The sequence below is a fragment of the Cyprinodon tularosa genome, unplaced genomic scaffold (genome assembly GCF_016077235.1).
Source record: "Cyprinodon tularosa strain WSP-4 unplaced genomic scaffold, ASM1607723v1 ctg2, whole genome shotgun sequence".
In the NCBI taxonomy this organism is placed as follows: Eukaryota; Metazoa; Chordata; class Actinopteri; order Cyprinodontiformes; family Cyprinodontidae; genus Cyprinodon; species Cyprinodon tularosa.
In genome coordinates this window covers 1,909,095-1,929,361 of record NW_024038733.1, presented here as the reverse complement: position 1 = coordinate 1,929,361, position 20,267 = coordinate 1,909,095, and the positions used below count along the sequence as shown (strand labels likewise).

At 35.9% G+C, this 20,267-nt stretch overlaps 1 protein-coding gene across 1 annotated transcript; it reads right to left on the bottom strand.

The window, feature by feature from the left end:
* Positions 1 to 591: 591 nt before the first annotated feature.
* On the bottom strand, positions 592 to 20,062 carry LOC119783157. Its single transcript, XM_038284520.1, has 23 exons — positions 19,929 to 20,062; positions 18,102 to 18,300; positions 17,112 to 17,292; positions 15,497 to 15,619; positions 15,092 to 15,285; positions 12,028 to 12,178; positions 11,824 to 11,939; positions 11,663 to 11,744; positions 11,440 to 11,574; positions 11,292 to 11,366; positions 10,421 to 11,216; positions 6,720 to 6,933; positions 6,137 to 6,320; positions 5,903 to 6,043; positions 4,785 to 4,990; positions 3,815 to 3,962; positions 3,587 to 3,705; positions 3,426 to 3,504; positions 3,167 to 3,301; positions 1,677 to 1,751; positions 1,385 to 1,590; positions 1,091 to 1,305; positions 592 to 998 (listed from the first exon to the last, which is right to left on the bottom strand). The coding sequence occupies exons 1-23, from the start codon at positions 19,943 to 19,945 to the stop codon at positions 635 to 637; spliced, it is 4,155 nt and encodes a 1,384-aa protein (XP_038140448.1). The 5' UTR covers positions 19,946 to 20,062; the 3' UTR covers positions 592 to 634.
* Between the last annotated feature and the right edge of the window lie 205 nt (positions 20,063 to 20,267).

The following is a 20,267-nucleotide window of genomic DNA, read 5'->3' as shown; positions in this document are numbered from 1 at the left end:
TATACCTGTAAAACGTTAGTTAGTTAGTTAGTTAGTTAGTTAGTTAGTTAGTTAGTTAGTTAGTTAGTTAGTTAGTTAGTTAGTTAGTTAGTTAGTTAGTTAGTTAGTTAGTTAGTTAGTTAGTTAGTTAGTTACCTGTTAGCTGATTTGTTGGAAAGTTGATTAGCTGGTTTTTTTGTGAGATGGTTGGTTGGTTGGTTGGTTGGTTGGTTGGTTGGTTTGTTTGTTGGTTTAAAGAGAAAAATTGACTTAACAGTTCTCTTTCTTAAAGGAAGCCACGATATCTCTGGTGAATCCGTGCCTATGTGTTTTTCTTTTTCCTGCATAAGATGGTACTTACCACTCAGTCACTTTGCAACCCAATTTTTAAGAAACTATATAATAAGGGCATCACAATGGTGTATATAAGTAAAAGACGGAAAAATATGTATTATACCAATTTATTCATATTAACATAACAAAGTTTTTGCATTCAAATACAACCTTCAAATCATTCAAGAACAATCAACATGTTAAGTAATTATTAGAACTTTTTATTTATAGTTTATGATAATCTAACTGTCTTTTAATGGCTTTATTGAGATGTTTTGCTTATATCTTACAAATAGCTTCAACTGTAATTGCTTTTTTTTTTTTAGTTCTCCTGCATGATCTTGTTAATCCAGTCTACATAGTTTGCTACTTTGGTATAAAATCCATAATTTCCTTTCTTTCCACATCTACCGGTAAGCCCCCAGCTGACAATCCCTGCAGCCCAAAATCGACCATCTGCAGATTGTAGAGTGAAGGCACCCCCACTGTCACCGTGGCAAGAGTCTTTCCCACCTTCAGGAGCTCCAGCACAGAACATGTTGTCTGTCAGTATTGGTGCATTGGACTGTCTCTTCAAAGAATCTCTGCATTCCTCCTGAGGCATCACTGGAATATGCACGTACTTCAGCTTTTGTGTTTGATACGTCTTATTACCTTTTGATGTAAGCCCAAACCCAGAAACCATCCTGAAAAAGTAAAAGGTTTGCACCACAAAAGATCAGTTACAGTATGTAAAAAAATATATTTTTCTTGTGAGTATTTGCTGCTGTTTCCTTACCCCATTATTGTATCCTCATATTCATCATCTTTTGCTGGCAAACACAGAGGCATTATTGATGCTTTGAAGGTGACTGGTTCTTGCACCTGTATCAGTGCAATATCATTGTCAAAGTTTAATCCTGGGTTATGGTATTCAGGATGAACATGGATTGCAGTCACATTTAGTGAAGGTGTTTCTTGAATCCAGACAACATCAGTATGTCCAAGGTAAATCTAAAAAAAAAAAGAAAAATATATATTTTTTTAATTTACATGTCAGTGGAAATGTAGAACTTTATAGGGGACTACTTACTTTTACAGACTCAGGTGTTGCTACTTTCCCATCAGTAACAACCACATGAGCTGCAGTCAAAATCCAGCGATCAGCTATGATCATACCCCCTCCCTTGCCTGATCCTACACGTATTAGAGCTTGCCAGGGAATAGTGTCCTCTGGAGCATCCGCTCCTCCAATGATTCTCTGATAGTTATTAAAGTGCTTTGTTGGTCGACCACAAACTGCATAGGATATATACTCATAGTAATAAAGAAGATAAAAAGAGATCAAGGTGTTCACTGAAGTTATGAAAGACAAACTGTAATACCTGGTAGGCATACTGGTTTTAAAATAACCTCTTGGTTGGACCTCCACTGTCGATCTGCCTCACAGATGAGTGTAACTAAGCAAAATAAAGCAAATACAAAAAATTATTATCAAAGCTATTTTTCCATGTTTGGTCTTCAAATAAAACATATAAGAAAATTTGTTACTGTTTGCACAATATTCTCTTAAAGGTATAGTGGAGGATGTTCTTTTTCTAGGTGGATCATCAAAATAAGTGGTCCTCCTAATTGTCAATCATTCTGGTGATATTCCGTAAAAGTCTAAAAAACAATCCACTGGACTTGGTTTCCAAGGTTTGAAGACGTTTCGCTTCCCCTCCAGGAAGCTTTCTCAATTCAAATGTCTGGATCAGCAGTAAGATGAGTCTTTATAGAGACAAGGCCTTGTATTGCTTAAAAACATGCAAATGGAAACCGACGAGTGGGTCGTTTGGTTCCATTGTTAGCCTGTAATATCTGAAACCTGTCTATGATTCTGAAGGTCGGTCGTATGAAGGAATTGTTCACCGCCTAAAGAGAGGAGGTACTTTGTTCCTCTATGACGGGGTTGTGGTGATATCTGGAAGGGATCATCTCTATAACTGAATTGTAAGTTTTTGGAAGCTGGAATCTGAGTCCACCAACTCTGTTTAAAGTTGTTTTTTCTCTCTTTACATAGATGGCTTCCTTCATGCCCCTCTCAAACAACCTATTTTCTTTATCCAGAATGTGAACATTCTGGTCCTCAAAAGAATGTCCTTTGTCCACAAGGTGTAGATGTACTGCGGCGTTTTGTCCAGAGGAGGCTGCTCTTCTGTGTTGAGCCATGCGTCTGTGGAGAGGTTGTTTGGTTTATCTAAAGATGCTCTGATCTTTATATAGGAGAACTTTTAAACAGAGCGTGCACAAGGAAAAATGGGCTCCTGCATACTCTCGCACGTGTTTGATAGGCATTCCCTCTCAGGAGCAGGTACAGGGTTGTGCATGTGCATTTTTTTAAAGTGGAGAGGGCTGGTCTTTTAAAAAAATTCACCAAAAATCACCTACTTTACCTTTAAAGTTACTAATTTGTCACATTATATGTGTTTAGGATTAGCAAACACCATACATAGTCTTTTATGGTGACCAAGCTCACACACAGCCAAAAGAGAAATACAGCTTCCTTGGTGTATGTCAACCACTCTACACTATGTTGATTAACTGCCTTAAAAATGCATTTCTATTTGTTGAAAAAGCCACATCTGTACAATACTGTTTAGACTAGCAAATAAATTAGAGGAAACTACATCTACAAAAATGTTTATTAATGTTAAATTGATTTGCACTGTATGCAAAATAAAACAGTATAATAAAGAACTTTCATAAAAAATTCCTGACAAAAGCGGTGCAACCTCTTGAAGATTTGTTACCAGTGAAAATATACACATTGTTTATCTCTATCTCTAAAGTTAGTGCAGAATCAGTGAAAAATTCCTCATATAAAACATCTTACCATTACTGCCACCAAATGGAGAATAAAATGGTTCATTGCAGTGATACTGAACTTTAGACAGATACTGATTCTGGAAGCCAGACAGGAAAGTTACTCCCCCATTTAACAGACGCTCAGGTTCTCCACAATCAATAACTGGCAGAGAAAAAAAAAAAAGATTTAGTATTTTGTTAGCAAGAAAATGTTCAGAATTTGATTGTTGAAATTGTTAAATTCAATGGCTTCAGATCCGCCTTGTATAAGCTTGATGCTAACATACTGTGGCATTCTGGCAGTGGGAGGTGCCAATCTCCGCTACTTTGGCACACAGCAGAGAAGCTCTCTATCTCCTGACCATTCTGACCCCAAAAAAGTAGGACACATTTTGTTAAAACAATGCAATACTACAATTAAAAAACAGGAAAATATTTCCAAGCCTACCGCCATTAGTTTGTATCCTTGTTCACAGCGCACATAGATGGGATCTCTGTAGAAGTATTCAGTTAAGGAAGGAGTGACCTTTCCTCGAGCTACTTTACCAGGAACTGGACACTTTACTCCTGATGTGAAAGCATAAATATGTGTTATCAGCCATACATTCAACCTTTTAATAGTCTAATATTCCTTTGACCCCCCCCCCCCCCCCCCCCCCCCCCCCCCCCTCCTCACTGGATGTGCTGTAGTCCAGGCTCCATCCATTGCTTCGGCCCTGATCATCAATGTGGTAGTTCAGCGTGACAGTGTTGGAGTTTGTGTTAATCAGTCCTGGGCTTTTCCCCCCACACAGCCTCATAGACTCTCTGTTAGGGATGCTCACCTCAAAGAAAAAGAAGGTCAGGTTTTAATCAAATATTTAAATGTTATAGTCATATCTACTGTCATTAAAGGTACAGAGGACGATCTTTTTTTTCCGGGTAGATCATCTAAATAAGCGGTCCCTCTAATTGTCAGTCATTCTGGTGATACGTTTACGGAAGGCAGTCCTACTTGCACATCATGTTAGCTATCTTTTTCTTTGCGCATGTGCACTTTCAGGCGTATATCTGTGGTTTCAGCCAGTCACTGAAGCACACCTTTCTCTACGCAGTTTTTTGAAAATGGCTAAGGGTCATAAGAGAAAAAGTGTCTACGAAGTGTATAAGAAAAGAAAGGCATCAAAAATGCAGATATATATCCCTGAATGCTTCACATGGAGAGCTCTCCTTGAAAAGCATTATGGGATTTGCTGTCACAGCGGCCCGCTGTCGGGTACTAATAACAAAGATGGTGTAGGCACCACGCAGTGGAGGAGGAGTTATATGACCAACAGGGAGCAAAAAGCAGTGATCATCTGTCCGAACGGTAAGTTAACTGAGTTCACTATAGTCCCCACTCTATATAGAGATTGAGGGATTTAGGTGTTAGAGTTTTAAAAAGAGCGTGCACAAGGAGTAATGGGCTTGTGCATGCTCTCACATGCGTTTAATAGGCACTCTATCAAACATGTGCTCAACCCTTTATCCTCTCAGGAGTAGGTACAGGTACAGTTGTGCATGTGCATTTTTTTAAAGTGAAAAGATCGGGTCTTTTAAAAAACTCTCAAAAATCCTCCACTATACCTTTAATGTCACTACACATGATTTAAGCTGTTTCCTGTTACCTCCAGCCAGTGATGGAGACAGTTTGGGCCTTCCTCCGTGTCCACACTCTCAATGTGAAACTTATCCGAGAAGTTAAGAGAGACAGAGAAGCCAGGCTCCACTGATATAATGTACTGACAAGACAAAGCATGTGGCGAGGGGTTCGGGTAACCTGGACTAAACAGGTGCCCTTCTACTTCATTAAATACTCCGCTGCTACAGGATACTGGACAAAAAGAAAGGAAAGTGTTCATGCAGTTCCTTGCATTAGCATAAATATTCATTGAAATTTTTTCACATTTTCTTACATTAAAATCTCTATTGAAAAAAAATTACATGAAATTTTATCTGTTTTGGTTTTCCACTAGCCATCTATATGACAAATGGAAATGTGAAACTGAACTTTTGGTAGCAGGCAAAATACAAACGTTGAATGACTTTCTTTATACAGAAGCCCTGCAAAACATAGAGGTGGCAGCCTTATGAAGTAATGCTTGGTAAATTACAGGGAAGGTGGTCAGAGTTCATTAGAAGATAGATGGAGCTAAATATTGGGCAATGCTTAAAGAGAGGTTTTATTGAGGCTTCGAAAAAGGTTACAGCCAACATTACAATAGAGGGGTTGAAATGAAATCCTATTCATAAATAAAAAGGATTGAGTCAAAAACAGGATCTACTGTGAGTCTATTTGAAAACATATGATTATAAAATTGACATTTTGCAATAAAGAATTAAAGCTGAAATAGTATATTTTTATTTTTTTAAAGACTGCATAATGATATTGATAAAATGACAATTGCCTTCACTTGGCAATGACGTATTACTTTAGGCTGATCATTATACAAAATGTGACAATGAATGGCATGTATGGGATTGCAACTTCAACTCTTTCTTCTTTAAACCAATTAAACCAGAAATTATTTTATTAATATACTTCAGAAAAAACAAAAAAAATCATTTCTAGTGTTATTTGCATCCATTTACTCATTGTTTAAATTCAAGGTGGAAAGCGGTGGCACCTTGCCATTACTTTAAGAAACAGATCCAGCATTCAATTATGATGTATTTCTGATCACAATTCAAAATGCATCAAGATAAATTTTTGATTTACCCACAATAAGTTTACCCATAAACTTACAGGCGCAGGTACGCTGGTCTGAACGCAGCTCGTAGCCATGGTGACAGGCACACAGATAGGATCCCAGTGTGTTGAGGCAGATCTGAGAGCAGAGCGGACCCGATCCATCCAAAGGTTCTGGTGCAGAGCATTCATCTATGTCTGATGACAAGAATGAAAAAACATTATGTGGGATGTTTTCGATTCAAGATCATTTTTATTTGGCATGTGTGAAAGGACATTTTTCAAAGGCACCTATTGCTTGGTATTTAGCGGAGAATCCCACATTCTGGTGAAGATCCGGATTGTACTCATCTGACTGGAATATCAGAGTGAGTCTGTTTCCTGGAGATAAAATGGGCTGGTAACCGGGGTGATTTCCATCAGCAGAGTTCTCGTTGCCACAGAACTTTCTGAGCAGCTTTTCATCATATAGAACCTGCAAGGAAAAGATCCTAAACATAATGAAGAAACACTACAGTGTAAATAAAAAGTAATTAGCGGACGGATTGTATGAATTCAATTCATTTATAAGTTGATTTTACCTTGTTTTCTAGAAAAGAAAAAAAAGTAAAAGTCTGAATTGCTCCTATTATAATTAAAGATTGAAATTAATAAAATATTAGTTATAATCCTTATATAAAGCCATTTGGTCAGTATCCTTAAAAAATAGCTTGATAAACCCAATCTTTGCATACATTTAATAAATCTAATTTTATCTAGATCTAACAGTCAAATCTAATTTGACTGCTAGAGTCAAACCTTTGGGTTCCTAAAAATGTAGCATATTTTACAAACTATAAAGTGGAAAGATGTGATAACATTATATAGCTCTGACAGTAATTGAATCGTAGTAGCAGCCTGTAGAGGCCTCGATGTCCAGGTGTGTGAAGGTCAGGCTGATCTGGAAGCCCTCTGGCACACTAAGGTCCCACTGCTTCTGGAGGTTGGGGGGATAGGGCTGTGGATACTGGGGGGACTGGACTGCTCCATGCATCGGGGGTTCTGAGTCTGGCAGCGGGACACACTCACAGACCAGAACATGTTGAAACCTGAAAGGTGCATAAACAAGTTTGATCTGTTTATCAGTCTGTTTTGATTTGAGCTACTGGTCCAAAGTCGATTCAAACAGAAAAGAGCAAACACAGAGCCTAAACTGACTAAAGTGCAAAAGATACATATGACCATATCACATACCAAAGAATCATCTGCCTATTGAAATATGCTTATTCATTCGTGTGTCAAATATATTTTAAAATACATTCATAAGTTCAGGAATTTGCATTCTTTTTAGACGTTTAGAATCATATTAGAGGAAGTTAGATTAAAACTGTTTGATTTCCCCATGATAAGTAAAAAACAAAAAAACAAAAACAAAACAACGACAACAAAAAAGAAACAAAACATGAACTCACCATAATATAAGAGACGCCCAAACAACCCTGGAATTGAATACATGCATGCCTGAATTAATCTAGCTGTGCACCAGCACAAGTCCCAGATACAAGTGAACCATTAATGTGATAAAGGCTCCTCTTTCAGTTGTGTAGCAACTCATCGCGTTAATGCCAGGAATATGCCTTGTTTGTCTTGGCAAAATCAAATACATGTTTGACTTTGAAATACAGGGAGGGGCAAATAATGTTTAATAAATAACACAAATGGAATTGGATGGGAAATTGTCAGTTTTAATGATTTATGTCATTTTAGTTTTTTTCTTGCTATTCTTTAATTGTGAATTATCCCTGTTTAGCACCTTCACCAGTTGCAATAATTATTCTAACCACTAGAGGAAGTACTTGCCTTTTTTCCAGCTTTGCCCTTCCATTTAGGGAGCTTGTAAAGATTTAGGTTTTGTATAATGTGCTGCAACAGAGTTATTAAAATTTTTTCTTCTTAGTTTAATGATTTCAATTGCATTAATTAAATTAACTAAAACCATTAAATAAATTTAAGCTAACAGCTTTTAACTGTTTAAAAGGAGGAAGAAAACATAATGCTTGCTTTGCAGTGTAGCTATACAAGTTTTCAGGGTTCAAATGCTTTAGTTTAAGCCATGTTTTAGATGAGATACAAAAGTTAAATCTTACAGCCTTTAAAGGTCTGTGCGGTAAACTCATTTATTAGATGTCTGCATGTTTTATAAGTTGTAAACTGTTCAAATGTCAGTGAAATATTTGACATCACAAAATACTGTAACAGGACGTAGGGGTTTGTGCTGCAGTTGAGCAGTTGGTTTAAGCACCTTCTCGAACCCTTTCTCCATTGTTGTCCCATTTGGCACGATACCCGCCTTACCTGTTATTGGTAGCTGAAGTAACCAGTGATGCAAATTGAATGGCAGCCTTGTTTTTGTCAGTGAGTCCCAGGGCAGCTGTAGCTACAATGTAGCTTACCACCATCAGTGTGTGAATGTCTGTGTGTGAATACAGCACTTTGGAGTCCTCTGAGTTTTAAAAGTACTATATAAATATATACAAGCCATTTATCATAATTTTTAAAGGATTCCAACGTCATGTTTTTTGAAATAGAATTAAACACATATCTCCTGACATGTGAAGCTGAATACTGCAAACTACTCAGTCCTTTCTACAATGGAGATCTGGTACAATTAGGGAAAGAGATCTTTGCCAAAATAATTTGTGGTTTTTGGTGTTTTTTGATCACTTTATGTGTTTCTTGCAGTGTAAGAAAAGCTAACATTTTGAGCCACATTGTACACCACACTGACATGCTTTGAGTTGTTGTTTATAAAGATAAAAAAAAAAATCATTTTACAAAGGGTTAAAACACTAACATAACATTAATGTTCATGTGTTTTCTCATATGCTCATCACAATTACCAAAATAAGACCAAAGAGTATTTTAAGATGAGTCCCCTCATGTCTGCTAGCTACTAGCTCAATAAAGAAGGTTAAGAATCAATTAACGAACCGTTATTGGTTTCTGGTTAAGCAAATCATTTATTAAAACATTATTTTTCCAAATAATGTTTTATTTACCTCCTTTGATTTGCATTGTGAATTGGTCTACATTAGTAAAAAGTTTGTTTTACAGCATTTCAAATTATATATGATAAACTTTGGTTCTCAACATTAAATCAATGCCTAACCATAATATTATTGCTTTATTCTATTGATTATGGTTTCAACCATGTGTTTTGTTTTCTGTGTGTACATAGTAGCTTAGTTTAGTTAAGTCAAGTTTTTGACTAATATGTTTGACTTGGCGTGATTTTTGTCAATAAACTCATGTAACTGAATGGAAGGTGTGGTGAATGCATTCCATATTTGTGCAGAGTTATCTGTTTGACCATGATTTGAGCTCGATTCACACTTTCATTTGTTGCCCTAACACACAGAAAGTTGTGTGTGTGTGTTCACACAACAATATTGTTCACAGAACAATATATGACAGTTGAAATATCCATTTTCTCATTCCATCAGGGTCGCAGCAGGGCCCCTGCCTATCTCCGGCTGCCTATGGGCAAGAGGCAAGGTACACTCCTGATAGGTCGGCAGTCTTTCTCAGGGCAACATGGAGACACACACACACACACAACCATGCACACTCACACCTTAGAGAAGCAAATTAACTGAACGGTCTTGTTTTTGTGAGAACCCACACATGCACTGGGAGAACATGCAAGCACCATGCAAAAAGACCTCGGGGCGAGAATCGTGCCCAAAACCCTCTGGCTGAAACACAACAGTGCTACAAACTGAACCAAGATGCAGGAGTTTGAATACTGTTTCATTAAATTAAATATGTCCCACCCCTACTGGGATGTACATTGAACATATAACTTTGCAAAATGAACAAGTAGTAGCCTTCTTTCATCAATCTAACCAGCAGTGTGCAACACCATTCTAGGAAGGGGTAAGCATTCTGTTACTCTGTTTCCCATAAGATTACTTTTAAACACACATTGTGACAGGAAACTATAGCTGGTTTTGATACCCCAATGTTAAACATTTTAAGTTACCCCAAAACCAGTCAATTTACCTAATGCTTAGGCAGTAAGAAATACAAAGCAGTTAATTTACTACATAAAAAACAACAACACAAATATGATTGTTTATTAGCATTTATTAGCTAAATGAGTCTGTGCAATATGCAACACTAATACATATTACAAAGTATATTTGATTTTGATCATAGTTGATATATAGATTTGGAGAATGACGTATGGAGTTAAAATGATTTAAAAATTAGCTCTTTACATTATGCAAAACCATTTATACTAACATCTACTTACATACTGCACACCATAACACATTAGCAAAACATGTTAACTTTCAAAAAAGGACAATGTCTGCAGATGATATGTGAACACTTCCTTTAAACGTAAATATTTTCCACTGCATATGCTTCCAGTTTAATTGGTTTGATTTCCTATTAATATTCAAATATTTGATTTCAAGAGTTGGTGAAGATCTGTTAATTTGGAAAATGAAGTAATAAAATAATCAGTACAAGTTAAGTGATTTTTATTGATTGATTTTGACTGAACAAAACCGTTTTATTCTCAGCTGTGTTCAGTTGTCCTGGATTGTTGTTTTAATCCAGTTTACATAATTCTCCACCTTGGTGTAATAACCTTTTTTTTTTCCCTTTATATCACCTCCCAGACAGTTTTCTCCCCAGGACACAATGCCAATCAGATAATATGGCCCCCCTGAAGACAGCATGGGTACAATAAATGGACCTCCACTGTCTCCATGGCAGCTGTCCTTCCCTTTTTCTCCTGCACAGAACATATTATTGGTAAAGGTCATAGCTTCGTTAGAGTTTGAAAGAGGTGTATCCATACACTCAGTGAGAGAGTTAACAGGAATGCTGACATACTGTAAGTGTGGAGATATGGTCCTGTTTCTACCTCCTCTTATTGTAGCCCCCCATCCAGACACTGTGCCTTGTTCATTTTCATTCACGCCCCTGTTTACCTCTGGGAGGCAAATGGGAAGAAGGTTTGGGCCAAGATTCACTTTGGATGAGAATTTTATCAGAGCAATATCATTATCATAATTTTTTGGTGTTGTAGATGAAGAAATTGTACTATAGCCAGGATGCAGGATAATTTTATCGATTGGAATGCGAGGCAATATATCAGAATTTCTTGCATTTACCAGTCCACCATAGATTACAAAAGCATCTTTATGTTGCCCTTCCACAACATGTGCAGCCGTGACGGCCCACTGATCATTTATCAGTGATGCTCCTCCTCTAGTTGGATATTTTATCAAAAGCTGCCAAGGTATTTCTCCTAGTTTTGCATTATTTCCTCCCAGTATTCTTCCTGCATTTAACAATTCTTTTTGAGGCATCCCACACACTGAAATGAACATAAGTTGTCAGTAACATGAAGTAAATTATTTCATATTTAAAAATTTAGGTGTGTATAACTTACCTTCTTTGCATTTTGGTAACTCTGCCCCGCCGTCCACTGATACCCACTCACCATTGGCATTACAAGTGTACGTATCTGAAACATTTTAGAAAGCATGTGGTTAAAAAGTAACAGCAGTTAAAACAATGTGGCAGATTGATATAATCACCATCTCCTTCCAGTGTGTAGTATTGTGAGCTGCAGTGAAAGGTGATCTGGCTATTATACTTGGTGTCCTTGTCGTCTGGATTCACCACCTGAAGAAGGCTGTGGTCTTTAATATCCGGTAAACCACAATCTACAACTAAAGTGGAAAACAAGAATAAACAGGTAATAATGTGATTGGTTAAAAATGTGCAAAAAAGACACTGATTTTTTTAAGTTGCACTCACTTTCACAGGGGTAGCTTGGCATCCATACACCTGTGCTCTGGCAGGTGGTCTCATACTCTGTTAACATACCCTCAATTTCCTCCTGGTTTGCAAAAGGAAAACTTTAATTACTGTTGGTTTAGGTTTTTCATATATTACTACAAACCTTTTTAAGTACTCACTGAATTTACAGCATAGCCAAGTAGACATTTAACAGTCACCGATTCGCCCCGGTGATACTCTTCCTTCAGAGGAGTCACGTTGGAGTTTGAGGTCACGACTGATCGACAGACCTTATCTGAAGGCAAGAACAGCAATTCTGATCATTTTCCTGGAACAAGTGTAGAGATCATCTTTTGTACGCTATGGAAGACGGACTACATTACCTCTGGTCTTGAAGTTTAACTTAAAGCCCTTGTTTGTCCCAAACCCATCAGAGGTGAAATCGATTTGGATCTGGCTCGAATGAGTGAGAAGAGGAGATGGGGGAGGTTTGTTACCACAGAATGGACCCAGGGTCTCAGAGTAGGTTTCAATCTGCCGAACACATAAACACAAGTTGTTTTTAAATATAAGATGCTGCTGAAATATGCAGACAGGAAGGACTATCAAAAGTAAATCAAGCATGATATCTATTGATGAAGCCATGTTATATATAGCGTCACTGATCTAAGTGAAACCATATAACGGAGTCCTTCAAGATGGAGCTGCTGGAGACAAATAAAAACTTAGTGCTTGTATAGCAAACTACTGTAAATCTGGACTTTGGTCGGAAGTATCAAAGTTTCGGCTCCCTTGTTTTGTGAGGTATACAAAGGAAGACCTGGTGATATCTGAATATGCGGTTGCCTGTGTAAGACGTGGAGGCGGAGGTGTGATGGTATGGGGGTCTTTACTGGTAAACAGTTGTGGGTTTTTTTCTTTTTTAGACCTCAATGTAACCACAGTATCCTTCTGTGCCACACCACTTAAGGCATGTGTCTGTCCAAGAAGAGTTGTTCTTTAACTTAAAATTGACAAAACCTCAGATGGTTAGAAAATTAGTTTGACTCCACTTTGAAGAAATAACATTTTGCTCCATTGTTAAAATCATACTAGGTGTAGAGAAGATGCTTTATGTTGTAAACAATTATATTTTTTATTTGCTCATTAAATTACCACCATATTTTCATCATTTAATGTTTTTATAGAGAGGAACTAGGGTAGCTGTAATGAATGAATAAAATGTAATTTCAAAATTCATATAAGTTTAATGTATTCAGAACACAAAAGGTTAATTCAATGGAGGTCATCTTCAGCATGTTTAAGTATAAAGTATTGTTTGTTATATAGTTTCTTTCAAAATGCATGCAAAGCAATGAATTGTGAACTGGTGGACATCTTGAAAAGCTTTATGTGTTATTGGTATCATTTTTTTTTACCACAGGAGCATGGTCAACGGTGCATAGCTTTTCAAAAAGGTTGCCTGAGTGCATGTAAAAGAAAGCTAACGTTCATTGAATAAAAGGACTGATTTTAAGGGGGTTTACTTAGTTTTAATACAGTTGACTGCAAATATTTAAAGCTTCATTATCTTTTTCGGGATTTTTTTGTGATAGACCAACCCAATGAAGTGCATTCCTGTGAAAAGGAAGAAATATTCTTTTTTTGTTGTTGTTTTTTGTACCCTAAATACAATCTGGTCCAAACTTTCACCATAAGACATCACATTAAATATCAATTAATGTGATGATTACTGTTGACAGACAGATGTAGCAATGTATTTGACCAAGTCCTCTGATCATATGCAACCAAAATGGAACTATGTGGCCTATGTGCAAAACACTAGAAGTGGTTAAAAACAAAAGACACACTGTATCCACTTACAACTTCCTGATATAAAATTGTTTTTGCAGAATTCTGCTTTAGGGTTGCTTTTCTCTAGCAGAGAAAGAGAAGCTGGCCAAAGTTAATGGTTAGATTGAGCGTGTTTGAGGCTGTATAAGGCTTGACACTGGACCAAGGCTTTTACAGGATAAGACCCCTTACATACAACAAGAGTTATGATGCCATTATTTTAAATTCATATCAAGAAAGGCCCTGTCAAAGTCCTGATCTAAATTTAACATAAAATTTGTGGCAGGACTTAAAATGATGTTTACAGATGTTCTCTATTCGTTCTGACTGAGTTTGAGCTTATTAAATCAATTTCAGTTTGTTTATAAAACACCAATTCACAGCAGGTCATCTTAAGTTACTTTACATAGTAAAGTTAGTCAAGTAATAGAGACGAACAATTTAAATGTTTCTTTTTATCAAAAACCTAACAGATTTGCAGCAAGTCACTGATTTTAAGAGCTCCCTCTACTAGGATGAGCATGTCGCGACAGTGGACGGTTGCTTCCATGTGTGTATTGACTTTTCAGCAATCCCTCCTTGGAGAGGAAAAAAAAAAGATTTTCAGGAGAACCTGGCTCAAAGTTAACATCCCTCTGCCATGTCTGTGTGGAGATTTAAGAAGAAAGAGTAAACACAAAAAGAACCAGAGGCACAGATTCAGGAGTTCTTTCAATGTGAAAGAAAGGAAAAGTTAATGCCAGGAGTAAAGCACACATGTAGTTTGAGGCAAAAAAACTCAGGCTACTGCTACGTTGTGGGGAAAGAAAAAGTTAACCAATAAAAGACTGATGGTAAGAGAACATGAAGTGCGCCACAGTAGCAGCCTACTTAATGCCCATCTAGGATGATGTCAGAGCTGAACAGAACATCAGGCCAAATCTAGACGCTGTAAGGAGAAAAAAAACACTAGAAATACAGCCAAAATGTCAAATGATCTAAAATTGGAGAGTAGTAAGAAGATGTAGCAGAATGGGTAAAAAATGGTCATTACGTCCTCCAGCAGCATAAACATATAGCAGCATTTATAGGCAAAACATCCAGTCTCTTTTAAAGCTTGTAGAGACAAAAACTTACAAGTCTTGCATCTTCAATTTTAGGGAATTGATTCTACTAAATATGAACTCAAGGGATGAACAGAAAGGCTCACTTTACTTTTCTGTTTTATTTGTAATTATTTGTAATTTTGTACATTTTTTCTTCCATTGTGCAGGCGTGCACTATGTTTTGTAGGATATCACATACTGTACAACCTGAATAAAATACATAAAAGTTTGTGGTTGTAATTTCATTAAATATAGAATGGTGGAAGGAGTGTAGATACTTAAATAGGTGTATATGTTGTTTCATAATCTGTGAATCAACAGTGTTATGACATTAAAAACAGACAGGAAACTACTTAAATAAAACACATATCAAACACAAACATGCTATAACATTTTAAAAACAGGATGTTAACTGATTCATACAGTAGCTTTCAACACTTCAGTCACAGCTTCCTATTTTTTTATTTTCGTTGTACAAAATGGATGTTGTAAAGATGAGTTTTTGTGAGAGCAGAGAATGCATTCTTACTTTTAGTTCATCTATACAAGGACCATCAGAACTTTGCTCCACATCGAAATCCTCAGAGAAGTGCAGCTCCAGCTGAAGATGCTCCTCCACAGAGAGGCTGTATTTACAGTTGGCATTTTCAGCATAAGTCCCAGGCCAGGAAGGGCTGGATATTTCACCTCTTTTCAAGCCAGACAGATCCTCATTACAGCTCACTGTGTTAGGATTAGATTAATTCATTAGTGACTTCCACATGATTTCTGTGGCATGATTCAAATAGAAAAAAAAAAATCTGTCTCCTTTTCTTCCTGACTGATCAGTTCAGCTTCTCCAATTCCCAAGTTTCACTTCATGTTTCAGTTTGGTCCTTCGTGATTTTTATGTGTAACCTACCAGGAACGAGTTAAAATATTTCTTTTCCCTTACCCGTACAAGTGTGATTGTCCTCGGCGAGGTAGTAACCATGGCGACAGGAACAGTGGCATCCTCCGATGAAATTGTGACAGAAATGAGTACATTCGTTGTTTTGGTCTTCACACTCGTTGAAGTCTTCAAAGTAAAAAAAAAAAAAGATTTGAAAAATCATATAAATCATATATTTTAGGTAAGGGTGAAGTTATCGCATCCCTTTGGAACTGGTTCATAATCTGGTTTTAGAGTCTGTAAAAGTATAAAAAGGAGTTTCACCATTTTCTATGTTTAGGTTCTGCATGAGAAAAAACAGATATTAAATGTTAAAAATTTTGTTTAGTTTTTATCCCTATATTATTAAATAGCTTCCTGTATTTTCCATCGTCACAGCACTGGTAAAGATTAACATCTTTGCTGTCTGTTTGTATTTCATTTTCCAAATGTTATGTTTTAATTTAACAAACATGTAAATGTGCCAAAGATTACAAACTGTCTATAACTGATTTAGCAGCTTTAAAACAATTTCAAATGGATATTTCAAAGGATATGCTACGGGTGAGGAAAAAGCCCTTACCATTCTGCCTAATCTGAAACCATGTTAAGCCTAATTATTTCATGATTTGCATGACTTACACATAATAAAATCCAAATTGCATACAACTTTAGTTAATGTTTTGCAATAAAATGTCTGACCGGTACAAATATTATGCAAAGACTCCTGCTCTGTTTCTCTGTCTCTTTCCCTTAGAAAGAATAGAAAGAAGTACATATAGTTAGCTGACAGAAGTAACCTGAGTTTACAAGGTGAAAAAAAGAGCTTTATAGAAAAGGCGAAATTGACTACCTTGTTAATTAACCATTAATAAGCAAATTAGATCTGATTACTACCTAAATTCTAAATAACAATCTCACCTTAATCTCAATATAGTTTTACAATTAAAACTTACATGTTGAAAATAACCCCCTATAAGCAAGTATCAAAATACTTGTCATTAAGGGCCCTGTAGGAAAATATATATATATATATATATATATATATATATATATATATATATATATATATATTTTTTTTTTTTTTTTATTGGTCTAATGTAAAAGTATATTGTCATATTTCTAATATATGTAAGAGTGAAATCACCATGATTAACAGGGAGAAAGATTGAAACCCTCAGTCTGTGTGTGATTCATCTATATATTGTGTTTTAATTAATTACTGAAATATATAATCTTTTTGATAATATTTCAAAAATATTAAATATTACTTAAAGATTGAATACTGTAAAAGGCAGACCCAGAAGAAAATTACAAAAATATTGAATCTTGTAAGGAAAGATGTAAACAATCATTCCCCTCCCTGCATTAAAGTATTGATATACTGATATAAAAAAAAAAACAAACAAAAAAAAAAACATAAAATTGAAAAAATAAAAATCTTCCCCAATTGTGTTTTGGCTGCCAATTCTTGTTGTCTAAAAATAAATATGACCTTCTTCTGAAAAAGGTAAACAGGATGTCTGCACTAGACATGAAGAAAGCTATAAGTTTCTGCTGAATGTGAAACTACAGAGTTGGCTAAAGTTCACCCTCCTGGATTGTCATATATTGCCGATTTTTCTCTGCAGGGTCTCACCTTGAAGCGTATAAAATCCTCTGAAGCCGGTGTGTCTCTTGGTATTGGAATAGTCTGAGTGAAACAAAAGTGTGAGGCAGCCACCGGGGGAAGAGAACAACAATGGATTCACCATCTCCTGAAGCTCCTCATATTCCTTCTTCCCGCACAAAACATCTATCAGGTTCCCGTTTGAAAAGATCTGGGTGTAAACACGGGAGAGGAAAAATATTTAGGATTCACTCCACTTTACTGTAAAAAGATATGAGAGCAAATGGGTTTTTTTAGGGATACACAATATAATCGGCCCCCTATCGGTATCAGCCTGTTTCGGCCTTAAAACTTAATATCGGACATTGGCCACCCCACCGATATTTAACCTGATATTTGATCAGCTTCTCAGTTTCTAACGTCTAAAAAAAAAAATAAATAAATACTTCTTCTTCTTCCTCAAAAACTTATTTTTTACAGACTTAAAAACTTCTAAAGACGAGGGAAAAAATATTGATACATTAAAATATCACAATATCTTCATATGCTGATATATTGCCATTTAAAAACACCATATCAATCTCTTTTACTAATGAAATATTGCTATATGTCATCGTTATGCTACGAAATCCCCCGAAAATTCACGACATTTTGCCATATTTTTATATGTTGATATATTGACGCGGTATCGATCTACCAAAATCTCAAAAGAATTTGCTAAATATCACGAGAGTTTGTAACAGAACGATGAAATTTCCCGAGATTTTGAAAGTAAAATACATCGATACCGCGTTTTTAAAAATCAATTTGATATCAGCATATGAATATATATTTGAGTATATTATTTTTCAAAGTGTCAGAAATGGATAACAAAACTGCTATTTTCAATGACTACTTATTTTTGTCCAGCTTTAACATCAGTATCGATATCGGCTACATGAGTTTTAAAATATCCCCATATCGGATATCGGCCAAAATCCCAATATCGTGCATCCCTAGTTTTTTTAAATCAAGCCTGACCTTCACAGCATCGTTTTCACAGTCTTGGCTGTTCTCCAAGTCCAGGTGGATCAGTCTGATGGAAATGGTTTGACCTTTGGGGGCACACCTGCTCCAGTTTAAACTGGCATGAGGCAAATAGCCCATTGGATACCCAGGAGACTCCACCCATCCCAATAGGATGGAATATGAGGAGCAGGGCAGCAGAAGGAGAAAGAGACTGAAAGAAATTTGTTTTTATAGAACACTTATGTTAAAATTACAAAGAGGATATTATTATATATAAGCAACTGGAGAAATTCACTGTAAAAGCCCAAAAACACATTCACACCACCCCCAACCCAAGTTTTTCTTAATGCAGTCTTGTGTCCTGGCTTAGCATTTCTTTAGGTGTCCCCAGGAGTTATCCATGGTTCACATTATCAGTGCAAAAAACAAGGCTAAGTAAAAAAAAAAAAAAAAAAAAAAAAAAAAAAAAAAAAAAGTTAAAACAGATACAAAGGTATAAGACAAAAAAACTATTATAATACCATTGTGTACAAATGTGGAGGTATGGTCCATCTTTTTTGAGGTTTTACTTTGATCCTTTACTTTTTAAATACTACATCAGAGTTCACTATACTCTGACCAAAGAATTGTTCAGACATACATGCTGTAGGTTTATAAGATGAAGAGAGGAGCTGAAGCTGTATCTACACATAAACCAAAATGATGCATGTTACTCATACTGTCCTTGTTCACAATCTTTAAGCTGAATCTGTAAAAATATCAAGATATTCAATCTGAGACTCATAAATTAGCAATTTAGCTCCAACCGGTTGATTTAACAGATCTTTTTATGTGTTCTTCATTAATGCTTCACTATCAAATTACTTCAGCAAGGTTAATAAGCAGAAAATACAGCTTTATTATGCTCAAAATATAAACTACCTCTTTTAATTTTGCTGAATTTACCCATTATGGGACAATAAAGGGATTTTCAATTCTATTTTATTCTATTCTAGAAATGAAATGCACTTTGTTTCCAATGGCTCCATGTAAAGTTTAGAAGACTTTAAAAACTGTAAAATAGTTCCTGTTTACAAACTGCTGAAATTTGGAAATTACTTGATCAGTTACATTTTACTAAAGACATCTGTTATAAAGAACACAATCTTTAATCTTTAAGCTGTAAGGCATTTTAAGAAGAACTGTTATGAATTTCATGTTGGCATGTCAGTTACAAAGAAAAACTTAATTTTGGGAAGTGTTAAACCAAACCAACAGACACCACAGGGCTTGGTAATGTACTTTGTAAAAAAAAAAAAAGAAAAAAAGAAAAAGAAGAACTAAAAACTGTTGCTAACTGAGTATCTACAAAATATAGAGCGTTTACTGGGAGCTCAGTGAAGCTTGGTACCATGCCACATCCTACTTACCCTATAGATCCATGTAACTACAATAAAAGTTGACACAGGTCAGTGTAATAGTGACCTCCATGATAAATCACCATCTTCTATGCAAAGGTTTGTTCACAGGAACAGACTTAATGATTCATATGGACTTATGCCATATGAATCTTATGCATCATTCAAAACAATAGTGTACACATTCACACAAATAAATGGTTAAATATCACAACAGACAATGAAGATGGCCTTAAGATTCACATAATTTAGCAGAAAGCAATAAATAAAATAATTTAAAAGTGCTGACAAGTCAAAATCAAGTAAAACTAGTCTTTTTAACATAGCTAACATATCTCCTCTATAATTTCACGCAAAAATAAGACACTAAAGCAGACAATTAAACTACTGATTTTAGCATTAAATTATATTCGTTTAAAAAAATGCAAAAATCCAGCCCCACCTTAGTCTGAACATCATAAGCCGATCAAATCTCTCCTCTTATGAACTCTCTGCATTTCTCCTTCCCTCTTTTTTAACATTATTTATTCTCTCTTCTCTCCCCCTCCTGCTTTCCTTCTTCCTCTCTAAGTTATAAGCTGCAACCGTAAGCATTTATGAATCTATTTGTGTACAATCATGTGTGCAAATTGCTGGGAAAGAGAATAATAACCACTATATATCTGTGTAAACACAAAAAAAGCAATGATTGATTTAGGATTTTGTCTGCATACCGTGTTAAATTACAAATCAGCTATGATCTGAGTTAAATCTGGTCCAGGCCTGATTATTTGTAAACTTG

Bases quoted from the DNA above. Each gene is read 5' to 3' on its own strand.
- LOC119783157 (XM_038284520.1), bottom strand. The intron at 6,044-6,136 runs GTGCCTTTGAAA...TCTTGTCATCAG, and splicing joins CGCTAAATACCAAGCAATAG to ACATAGATGAATGCTCTGCA. The intron at 1,752-3,166 runs GTAAGATGTTTT...TATTTTGCTTAG, and splicing joins TCCATTTGGTGGCAGTAATG to TTACACTCATCTGTGAGGCA.